The 12,630-nt window shown below is 50.5% G+C and overlaps 1 protein-coding gene across 1 annotated transcript in view; it reads left to right on the top strand.

The window, feature by feature from the left end:
- Positions 1-12,630, top strand: part of camta1a (calmodulin binding transcription activator 1a) — a 410,932-nt gene that overhangs the window by 349,382 nt on the left and 48,920 nt on the right. The window contains 1 exon segment of the mRNA XM_048240791.1: positions 7,977-8,130. Within this exon segment, the coding sequence (XP_048096748.1) occupies positions 7,977-8,130 (154 nt within the window).

The raw sequence follows: 12,630 nt of genomic DNA, 5'->3' as shown, positions 1-12,630 counted from the left end.
ATTTACCACACTATTATGTGGCATACTCATGAGCTAGCACGCGCACACACACACGCACACACACACGCACACACACACCTGTTTCATCACCACAATCGAGGGAATGATTCATAATTTCACTTAATTGAGAGCCCCCAAGCTGTTTTGTCCTCCTTCTGTAAGGTCAGCGGGAGCTTCAGCTGGAGGAGGCTCTGTCCATTTCCCTGTCCAGCACCCTGACCCAGCCTCCGCTTGATAAATGCTCCTGACGTCCAGTCTGACACTTCCAGGAGATTTTTATTTCCTTTCTCTCTCTCTCTCTCTCTCTCTCTCTCTCTCTCTCTCTCTCTGTCTCTCTCTCTCTCAACACACACACACACTCCAAAGTTAGATAGAAAGAGCGAGAGCAGGATGGATAGTCTTGAGCAGAGAAGCAGCGTACAGAGAGCACACTGAATATTTGTGACAACACATCAAAACGCCACGCTTTATGTAAGATTTGCTGCCGAAAAAAGGAGAGTCTTGTATACCCGGTGGATATGTTCCTTATGAGTGTAGCCAGGAATGAGAGAGAGAAAGAGAGAGGGAGGGAGGGACAGGGAGAGAGAGGGAGAGGGGGAGCTGTCCCGATAGAGCTGCTTGCACAGTTCTGTCTCAGTGGCGGAGCTTTGAAGGTGCGCCTCTGCTTTGGGTTTTATCAGAGCAGGGAACATGGCTCCGGCTGCACCACAGCCCCCTAATCTCACACACACACACACACACACACGCACACACACATATACACACACATACATACACACACACACACATACACACACACACACACACACACACACACACATTCAATTGGACACGCATGCGCAAACTTTCCCTCGCCTACGCATGTTCAATGCATGTTTACGCATACACACTATGCTGTGTTACACACACACACACACACACACACACACACACACACACACACACTCACATGAACATATGTGCTACACATGCAAAACAAACCATTCTCTCCCTCTCCCTTACACACGAACACACACCCTCACACACACTGCCTGATCTTTTGCATGGCGGCTCTCTGAAGCGCACCCACTTCATTAAGATTCTCTCGTGTTAATGGTGTTCTTATCGCTGCTGAGGGCACGCGTGTGCGGGCGAGAGAGAGAGAGAGAGCGAGCGAGCGAGTGAGAGCCTCGTTAAAACAGCCCCACTGTGCTGTCAGCAGCAGTGGCACCTTAGCGCGTCACGGAGACCTGCCGGACCTCCGCTGCTCTCAGACCTCCTCGTCCACCCAGTAACATGCCCGCTCTGTCTTGGTCTTCGGTGTGAGAGCTCTGTACCAGCAACCAGAGAGAGGAGTTGGTGGGGTGGGGATGTGTGTGTGTGTGGGGAGGGAGGGGTGGTGATGATATGTTACTGTGGTTGCCATGGTAACACTCTTGTCCACACGAGCCCAGAAGCCCATCTATCGTTACCTGGGTCAGCGAAGGCAGAGGCAACCATGGCAACAAGGTCCAACGGAGCCTTGGCATCTCTGGCGGAGGGAGCTGCAGGCTGCTCGGGTCCAATTGACTCGTCCGCCAGACCAGCGCTGCTCGGCTTGCAAGACGCCGGGCTTGATTGATTCATCCCCCTCCCGCTCCGGTCCCCAGGTGCAAGCTTTTTGGCCCACGCGGCCTGCCGTAGCCCTTTGCCCGTGGCCATCTCACTGGCGCCACTCCGCGGAGGGCTAATTTGTGGTCTGTATTTATAGCAGGGGACCGGAGGAGCCACCGCGGGCTGAGGGTGACAGTCCACGGGAACATTGGCTCGCAATGTGTGTGGGCGCCTAGGAACCTGTTGCCTGGCTACAGGTTACTGGATGTGGCCATTTCTTGCCGTCATGTGGGAGGAGGAGAGAGAGAGAGTGAGAAGGACACACTAATTCTTGACACACACACACACACACACACACAAACACGTATACACCCACCCACACACACACACACACACACACACACACACACTAACACGTACACACCGACCTACACACACACACACACACACACACGCATACACACACACATACACACACACACACACGCACACACACACACATACATACACCATCACACAAGCACACACTTAGACTTGCAAACACATATTCATCCACACACATTCTCTTACACACACACACACACACACACACACCCTGTAGCCGTAAGCATGATGAGCTCTATTACCAACCTTTCCATCTCCTGCTGTGTGAGTAACTGAGCTCAATGCTTCTGTTCTCCTTAAAGCAGCGGCACCATTAGCCCATCTCCCCCACCGCACCACACCTCGCCGCTATGCAGCGCTCCGCTCCACACACCTTCATTACAGACGCCCGCCGCCACTGCGGTCTGTGCAGGAGAGTCGTCTGAGCACGTAATGTCGCTTCCCCTTAACTTAAACATGTGTTAATGGCATACCGTAAGCGCCTCGGCACATCGGTAAAGAAAGAACGAAAGAAACGCCATTAGCTGTAGCTTGTGGACCTAACCACTCACCCAACACACATACACTACTGACACACACACACACACACACACACACACACACACACACACACACACACACACAAACTAGTGCTTGTGTCCTCTACCCCCCAAACTCAACTCAATTCCACCACAGTCTCTTGGAAAAAATGCCCTAAGCTGCACCTTGGGAGTCTGAGAGGAGAGGCAAATAAAGCCCACATTACACAATTAATCAATACGTTAATGAGATCTCATTTTCTTATGGGAGAGGGAGAAAACGCTCGTCTACTCAGGCAAACAAACCAATGAAAGAAAAAGCCCCCCCCTTATTTGGGGAGAAGAAAACAAACTCCCGATATTACACAGTGGTAAGAAAGCAGCCAGCAGGAAATTAAATTAAATTACCATCCTGATAGATTTATGTGACACTTTACATTTTCATTGTGTTGTTGTGTTTTAGCTGGTGGAGAGAAGTGTGTGGGGGGGGGAATGTTACCGTGACGCCGGTTGCTAAATGTGTTGTAAAAGCACTCTTAGGAGATGGGAGAGGGTTGAGTGTGTGTGTGTGTGTGTGTGTGTGTGTGTGTGTGTGTGTGTGTGTGTGTGTGTGTTTCTAATGTGGGGAGAAAGTTACAGACGTCATGTGCTTTTGGCTCGGCCAGGGATTTACAACTGATAGCAGATTCATACTACTAAAAACCTGGCTTTGCAGATTACTTGTGTTTGGATGGGTTGTAAGTCTGCCAAATGTTTCCTTTCGCATAGTACAAGAACAGCAGCCAGCGTGTGTGTGTAATGCAAGGATGGCTGCCTGTGTATGTGTGTGAGTATATGTGTGTGTGTGTGTGTGTGTGTGCCTGCCTGCCTGTACATGTTTTTTCTCTCTCTCTGAGTGAGGACATCTGTCTCCTCACCCGGTGTGGCTGAGTAAGTGTGTGGGCGATGTGTGTGCATTCTGCATAAGGTTACGAGTGTGTTTGTTCAACTGTGTGTGTGCTCAACCTCCTCAATCTACCTACTCAGCCTGTGTGGATGCCCTCTTCTGATAGGTGACATTACGCACATTACGCTTTGACTGCATATGTAATTTTGTGTGTGAGTGTGTGTGTGCTAATCAGTACTTCCGTTGTGTGTGAGTATAGTATGTAAACACAGGTGTCATCATGTCTTGGTGCATACATGGGTTATGCATGTTGGATCTTCGTATGTGTGTGTGTGTGTGTGTGTGTGTGTGTGTGTGTGTGTGTGTGTGTGTGTGTGTGTGTGCCCGCCCGAGCCCATTGGCATGCTTATGCACTCTCGTGCCTATGCATGCGTGCATGCCCGGGCTTTTATTCCTTGCTGTCGTGTCGAGGCAGGGATTGAGGGCATCGGCCAGCCACTCTCACAGCTGCCAGTGCCATCTGGGGGCAGCGCCGTCCTGCCCCTCTCGCTGCGGAAACACACGAAGGGCAGCCTCCTCTCCCACACGTCCACCTCAGTCAGACGGGTGACTGCACTGTCTCGGCGCAGAGCACACATTGTCCGCTAACTGCACTCAAAGACACACACACACACACACAGTGTCTACTAACTGCTCTTGGACACACATTTTTTTCAAAATCCCATGCTCAAGTAGATCTGTCTTTTGTAAAATGAGGATTATCCCGCTATACAATATCTAAAAATCCATCTCCATAGGTAACTTTATTGGGGAAAACAATGAAAAAGTAAATAAACTAAAGAAGAGATTACTTAAATAGGACAGCCACAATGTATGGAAGGGATATTAACACAGACACAACTCATTAACATGGGAGAGGAGAGTGAATAAAAACCATGCTGTGCACGACACACACACAGACGGCACCTTTCCCTCCTGACCAATCACATGTGTGTGTGTGTATGTGTGTGTGTGCATGCGCCATGCCATCTTTGCGCCATCAGTTTCTGCGTGACTGAGAGCCCTGTGTAGTCTCGTCTTGAAGGTCTCCCCCTTTATTCCTCTTAATTATCGCCCTGTGCTTGTTCACACACACACACACACACACACACACACACACACACACACACACACACACAGAAACACACAGACACACACACACAGACACATAGACATACACAGACACACTTTGATGAGTCGTGCACACCCTGTCGGTCCAACAGTACAGGCTGGAGATAAGGGCCGAATCTCTGCTGGCCGAGTGGAAGGAACTGAGTGGACGTCACGGCCAAACCGCCTGACCGCACAAACTCAGGATAGATTAGTCCCCCTTCCCACCCCACCCACCAAAACAGCTAGGGGGTCAGATTTAATAAACATGAATGTTGAGGGCACTGTGGAGCGAGCTGCAGTGTTCCGTTCCACATTTGGGTCTCGGTGCCCACAACGCCCCAGGTTCCATCCTCCTCTCTCCTCTCTCTTTCTCTCTCTCTCTCTCTCTCTCTCTCTCTCTCTCTCTCTCTCTCTCTCTCTCTCTCCCCCCCACTCCTGTCCTGTCACTCTCTGCTGCCCTATCGCAGGTAACAGGCAAAAGTCCCAAAAATAAAACTTTTAAAAAATAAATATGGATGCTGTGTAATATGTGCGTGTGTGTGTGAGAGAGAGAGAGATGTTTTTGGGGTTCTGAAGACACCTGGCGTGTGTTAGTTAGCGTGGTTTAGGGAGTGTGCGCCTTGGTCACTGTCACCTTAGGCTTGCTCTTGGGCCTTTAGAGTTACAGGCTTTGCACGCTAACAGTTTTCATTGTTAACACGGCCGGAGTGGAAATGGACATTGTCAGTTTTGACAGCGGGTGTCAGCTGTCAGGGGTTTGTTGACAGGCTGAAATTTGATGCTGTTTATTTGTAGAGTATGTTATTCATGCGTTCATAAACAAACTGGCCATCTCATTACTTAAGTTTGTTGGCAGATAGTTTTTAGGGGGTTTTATTTTGTTAGAGTGACTGTGAGGTGAGTTTGTTTTGTTGCCTGCGAGATACTTTGTCCCAGAACTTTATATGGATGTGTGCTAGTGCGCTCGCCTGAGTTGTTCTCTCAAAGAGACTGTGTTCCTTACCTTGTTTCAGACAGACTATCTGTTGTCTCTTCTGATCCTGTAGAAGTCCATATATATTTCAGTTGTGTGTGTGTGTGTGTGTGTGTGTGTGTGTGTGTGTGTGTGTGTGTGTGTGTGTTAGTTGTTCCCTCAGAGAGTGTAAGCAAGTGACAACTTTTCAGAGGACCTTGTTTATGTGAATCTCTGTATGCATGTGTATTCTTTCTGTGTGTGTGTGTGTGTATTCTTTTTTTGTGTGTGTGTGTGTGTGTGTGTGTGTGTGTGTGTGTGTGTGTGTGTGTGTGTGTGTGTGTTAGCTTTGTGTTGGGCAACAGACAAGAGAGGGTAGGTTGGCGCTGAGATGTAGGGTAGGCTGGGGTATGAGTGGAATGTTGGGGTGGGGTGTGGTGCAGGGGTGTCTCGCTGGGGTGTGGGGTAGATTGGTGCTGGGCTGTGGGGTAGATTGGTGCTGGGGTGTGGGGTAGATTGGTGCTGAGCTGTGTGGTGCTGGGGTAGATTGGTGCTGGGGTGTGGGGTAGATTGGTGCTGGGGTGTGGGGTAGATTGGTGTTAGGCTGTGTGGTGCTGGGGTGTGGGGTAGATTGGTGCTGGGGTGTGGGGTAGATTGGTGCTGAGCTGTGTGGTGCTGGGGTGTGGGGTAGATTGGTGCTAGGGTGTGGGGTAGATTGGTGCTGGGCTGTGTGGTGCTGGGATGTGGGGTAGATTGCTGCTGGGCTGTGTGGTGCTGGGATGTGGGGTAGATTGCTGCTGGGCTGTGTGGTGCTGGGATGTGGGGTAGATTGCTGCTGGGCTTGGGGGCTGAAGTGTGGGTCTGGCCACGGTGCCCGGAGGGCAGATTAATGGTGCAGGCTGGGAGGCTGCACACACCAGCAGCACGCTGATTTATTTACCACTTAACACTGATGAAGCCTCCAACAGCCGTCCGACAGATGTTGCCATTGCATTTTTCTCTATCAAGGCCTTTCTTAGTCTCTGCTCTCTCTCTCTGCTCTCTCTCTCTCTGTTTTTCTGCCACTCCTTCTCTCTTTCTCTCTTCTCCCTCTCTCTGCTCTCTCTTTCTCTCTCTCTGTTTTTCTGCCACTCCTTCTCTCTTTCTCTCTTCTCCCTCTCTCTGCTCTCTCCCTCGATCTGTCTCCCTCTCTCTCACTTGATTTAATTCTTTCACACCATGCCTATGTGTTTGAAGGTGTGTGTGGTATGTTACACATTGAGTACTATTTTGCTGAGTGTGTCATGTATGGCCCTCTTTGCTTCTGATAGATAGATAGATAGATAGATAGATAGGTGTGTGTGTGTGTGTGTGTGTGTGTGTGTGTGTGTGTGTGTGTGTGTGTGTGTGTCTGTGTGTGTGTGTGTGTGTCTGTATATGTCTGTTTATGTCTGTGTGTGTCTGTGGCTCTGTGCGTGCATGTGTGTGTCTATGTGTTTTTGTCTCTGTGTGTGTGTCCGTTTGTCTGTCTGTGTTTGTCTGTGCGTGCATGCGTGTGTGTGTATGTGTATGTGCGCTCACATTTGCATGTGTGTTTGCCAGAGTGTGTAATGAACATAATCTCAACCAGCAGTTTGGGAATGTTACTCCAGTGACTTCACCTTGTAATCAGAGCTACTTGTGATTACAGAACAGAATTGATGTTATTCGCGCTGGCACAATTTGCTTTTAAACACCACCTATTATTCATAAGCTGTCTGAATAGGAATTATTAGAAAATTTGTTTCTGTAACACGGCCTGCTTGCCAATTGCTGAATTTTGACTTCGTAAATAAACACAGCCAGGTTTGTGGAGGGAAAGGTGGAGGCTGGAGGTAGTTTCTTGTGTGTTAGCTTTCTGTGTGAGATTATCTGTGTGTGTGTGTGTGTGTGTGTGTGTGTGTGTGAGAGTGGCATGTGTTTGATGCAAAATTCAAGTCCCTTATTTTACTCTTTAATTGAGCAGCTGAGTTTAGCCTCAGCATGTGGGCATGTATCCCCACAGTCTGTGTGTGTGTGTGTGTGTGTGTGTAAGACAGTGTCTATCACACTCCTCTCACCCCTGCCAATACTGTGAGTGGGTGCTGACACCCCATCTGCTCAACCCCACCCCACCCTCCCTCACTGTCTCTGCTCTGGCCTAGAGCCGCTCTGCTCTTCCCTCTGGAGCGACTGGATGCTGTTTCACACACCTATGCTCCCTCTATGCCTTCATTTTTACCTTTCATTTTCTTAACCCCTCTATCTTTCTCTTTCTCTTTCTTTCTATCTCTCTCTTACTAAATATCCAAATATTGGTCAATAAGTGTCAAACCTCTCTCCCTCTCTCTCTCTCTTTCTCTCTGTCTTTCTCTCTCTCTCTTTCTTTTGTGTGTGATGGTGTAAACATGCTGATTAGCATCTTAATGTTGTTGTCTTTTGTCCTTTGTCTCACATGGACTTAAATCTCTCTCTCTCTCTTTTCTCCTCTCCCTCCTTCTCTCCCCGGATGCAGAACCCAGACATCGTGCTGGTCCACTACCTGAATGTTCCGGCCATCGAGGACTGCGGGAAGCCGTGCGGGCCCATCCTCTGCTCCATCAACACGGACAAGAAGGAGTGGGCCAAGTGGACCAAGGAGGAACTCATTGCCCAACTCAAGCCCATGTGTGAGTAAACCTGGCTTATGCCCTGCCAGATTACCAGCACCCTTACACACCAACACACACACACACACACACACACACACACACACACAAACACACATAGGCCCACTGGTTAGCACTCTGGACTTGTTGTTTCACTAATTCACCGATTGGGTTAAATGCAGAGACCAAATTTCCCTCACGGGATCAAAAAAGTATATATACTTATACTTATACACACACATATACACAGTCTCTCTCTCTTTCTCTCTCTCTCTCTCTCTCTCTCTCTCTCTCTCTCACACACACACACACACACACACACACACACACACACAGTCTCTCTCTCACACACACACACACACACACAGTCTCTCACACACACACACACACACACATATACAGTCTCTCTCTCTTTCAATTCAATTAAATTCAAGGTTGCTTTATTAGCATGACTGTAAGTAAGTACAGTGTTGCCAAAGCACAATTTCACACACACACTCTCTCTCTCTCTCTCTCTCTCTCTCTCTCTCTCTCTCTCTCTCTCTCTCTCTCACACACACACACACACACACACACACACACACACACACACACACACACACACACACACACATAGTCTCTCTCTCACACACACACACACACACTCTGCCTAGCTGTTCTGATCTGAACTGCTGCATCTCCTACTGGTCTGCCCGCAGCTCTGCTGAGCGACTCTCTCAGACTCTTTACACATGCTATACGGCTTTGCAATGCTTATAATAGGCTCTCTCATGGCCTATTTTAAAAGCAGCGTGGTACATAGGAGAGAGAGGGATAGAGAGAGAGAGAGAGCATGTATGATGTAAGATGCTTGAGGAAGCGTTAGTGGCGTAGCTCTGCCTGTTACAGCGTGCCCACACTGGCCTCAGCCTTGACCAGTCAGTCTCCTTCCTCCTTGGCTTCCACAAGGCTCTCTCTCTCTACGAGAAACACTTTAGATGGAGGACATTCGAATGCAGTCTGGTGCCAGCGAGAGCCTGGACTTGGACTCTGTGGTCAGTTAAGTGAGCGTCCGCACCACAGTCCTGGCCAAAGAGAGAGAGAGTGGTCAGTTGAGGGGGCTGCTGCTGTAGTTCCCTCTCTCTGGTCTCCACAGGGTCTTGCAGGGGTGCTGGAGACACCGCACAGAGACAGCTGGCTACTGCAGAGATGTTAGGCGCCTGTCCTTCTCCTCCTCCTCTTCCTCCACCATACGGGCACGGGCTGGCTTTTTTCCGGTAAAGCGGGAAAGCAGGAAAGTGAGCTATCGATTGACTCACTGTGCGCGAGAGTAGGCATGTGGGAGGGAGAGAGAGAGAGAGAGAGAGCGTCTGACTCACCAGAAATCCTTCATGCACTCAGGCAGCCCTCTCTCTCTCTCTCCCTCTTTTTCCCTCTCTCTCTCTCTCTCCCCTTCTCTCTCTCTGGCTGCTGCTCCGGTGCTGTTTTCTGCCAGATTGAGAGAAGGTGCGTTGCGTTGCCGAGCCGTGCCGTGCGTGGGCTCCAGGTTAAGGGGAAGCAGCTGAAGGTTACGTCAGACTTTTTTAGACCTAATGAGGGCCTGGGAGAGAACCCCCGAAAGGGGCCCCGGACGGCGGCGGAGGAAGCGGAGAGCGCGGAAGCACGGACACGGCGGGAGGACACACTGACCCGAGGAGGGAGTGAAAAAACCAGGGCCGTGATGATTTACGCCTTTCTGATGGAGGACGTGGAGTTTGGCGGGGGGGGGGAGCTTCCATCATTACTCTGCCGTCAGCAGTTTCGCCTCCATGTTTGGAGTAGCTTCACTCATGCAGGAAGGCTTTGCCCACCCTTAGCCCTCCCCCAAACAAACACACACACACACACACACACACACACACACACACACACACACACACACACCATGACCACCTCCTCCCTAGTCTCGGCCACTCGCCCCAGCCCCTTATCATAATCACCGGTGTGTATGTGTTGTGATTCCTCTAAGAGCTTTTGTGGCAATCACTTAAGTGCCTCTGCCTCTCATGGACTCCCCAGGATACAGACGCCAGCGCAAAAGCCACGTATTCATTACACCTACGGCCTCATTTAAATGTAAACCATTTGCAGTAATGCATTAAGTCATTAACTTTGCAAATGGTTAGGACAATGGGGGGAGAGGGCGAGGTGTCTTCCAGCCATGCTACACTAAGAGTCCATATGAATCTGCCCCACCTCCCTTGGCCCTCTCTCTCTCTCTCCCCCCCCTCTCTCTCTCCCCGTCTCTCTCTCTATCTCTGTTTCTCGCTCTTTCTCCATCTCTCTCTCTCTCTCTCTCTCCCAGTGACCAGAGGCTAATTCCACCATCCCTCCAAAGCCCAACAGTACCACTTAGTGGCCGTTACGCAGAAGTGCACTCCCCCCCTCCCCCCCCCCAGAGTGCTAAGAGTCAGGGGAGCAGAGAGAACGGAGGCAGACAAATTGTACACTATATTATTCATGCATTATTCATGAATTATACATCAGGCCCTACAAACTGTACACGTTCCCTTGAGTGACCTATGTCTTATACAAACAGCTTGCATTCATCAGCAGATGCGCGCACGCATTACGCAGGAGTAATGCAGAAGCCACGCAACGCCATATTTCTTCGCCTGGTGCACGGAGGATTCCTCTGCTCCTCTGAGACCGTTTTTTTTTTTTTTTCTTTTGCTGTTTAAAGAGAAAGAGAGAGAAAGAGAGCGAGAGGAGAGCGAGAGGAGAGGAGAGGAGAGGAGAGGAGAGGAGAGGACGTGGGCAGTTTCTGCAATCTCCGCTGTGTTCTGCCTGCCTTCTCCCTGGGCTAACATATGGAAAGCGCTGGAATAAGCACGCTCGTGTTGGTTCTCATCCCCTCCGTCTGATTAGGCGGGATGATTCAGCCCCGCTGTTTGCATATGCCTAATTCGGGGCTGCGCCGCTCTCGGAAAAGAAAGAGCTGATACCCAGAATTACCAGAACATTAAATCACAGCGACAGACGAGGCTCATACTCACGGACATCACGGTCTGCTCGGGCTGTTCCTGTCTGATATGTGTTTTTGCTGAGGGTTGTCTTTCTGTCCTGCTCTCTCATTTGAACAGCTCTGATACACACACACACTCACACACACACTCACTCACACACACACACATAACAGACTAACACCAAACTAATTATATTCAGCGTTTGGTGCTTTAAAACGTGGTCTTTTTGTACCACTTAAAAATCTTAATGTCTGACTCACCTCCACATCCTCCGCACGAGAGCAGAGCCCTCCTCCTCCTCCTCCTTCCCCTCTTACTCTGTAACAATAAAAACTCGTGCATATAAAAAAGCACTCCAGCTGTGACCTTGCCCTGACCCAGCCGGGCCCCTGGGGAGGGGGGTGACGTGGGGGCGTGTAGTGTAGTGTAGCGACAGCAGACGCAGACTCGGGGGCTGGCGGTCGGAGGGGAGACTTGGCTCAGCGCGGCAGGCCGCTCTCAGTCACGCTAGGGCAGCTTGACTCACTCAGCACCGCCTAATGCCATCCACGAGCCCCGGCCCCAGCCACGACAGCAGGTCACGAGAGGGATAGAGAAAGGGAGATAGGGTGAGAGAGAGGAAGAGAGAGAGAGAGGAAGAATGAGAGGGAGAGAGAAAGGGAGAGAAAGAGAGAGAGCAAGAATGAGAGAGAAAGAGAGAGTCGTGATTGGTGTTCAGGAGGGTGAGGAGAGGCACGGGTGTGTGTGTGTGGGTGTGTGGGGATGTGCATTGGTGCCCAGCAGTGCAAAAGCAAATCTGATGTGATTTTCGCCGTCACGTAATGGCAGGATCACTGTGGTTCAAAGCCAAAGGCATGACCAGTTGGAAGTGGAGTTATACTGCTGGAGCTGGTGGGTCTGCTGATGGAGGAGGAGGAGGAGGAGGAGGAGGAGGAAGAGTAGGGAAGAGGGAAAGGGAGGTGGAGGATGAGGACAGGGTGGTTAGGGGGCAGCCGGTCCATCTCTCACTGCTTGACTGTCACGCCACATCCGTGACCTGACACTGACTGAGGAGGCTGGAGAAGTGACTAGTGACAATCCGTCACTGCACACCTCTGGAAACGTCTCTGGACACCACCAGGAGTTTGTGTGTGTCTGTGTGTGTGTGTGTGTGTGTGTGTGTGTGTGTGTGTTTTGACTCTGTGAAAGCATCGGACAAAGCACGTTGGCTCAATGTGGGACAACGTGGGTGTTTGATTTACTGGGAAAGTACCGGTGATGTGGTGGCGTGCGCTAGCGTGCTGTGCCAAGGCGAGCGGAAATGTTTGGCGCCGCCAGCGTCGGTCCGTCTCAGGCCCCGGTGAGTCACGGCTGACTGAACGCTCTCACCTCGACGCTGACCCCTGCTGGCCATGTCACTGAATGTTCGCTCACCAGGGGGGCCTGAGACAGAGAGCCTAAGCGGCTTAGCCAAAACAAACAAGCTGACACACACACTCACAGTCACTCGCTCTCTCTTTTCTCTCTCTCTCTCTCTCTCTCTCTCTCTCTCTCTCTC

Source organism: Alosa alosa, chromosome 4 (assembly GCF_017589495.1).
Source record: "Alosa alosa isolate M-15738 ecotype Scorff River chromosome 4, AALO_Geno_1.1, whole genome shotgun sequence".
Lineage (NCBI taxonomy): Eukaryota > Metazoa > Chordata > Actinopteri > Clupeiformes > Clupeidae > Alosa > Alosa alosa.
The sequence above is the reverse complement of the archived record's forward strand: the minus strand, read 5'-3'. Positions and strand labels throughout refer to the sequence as shown.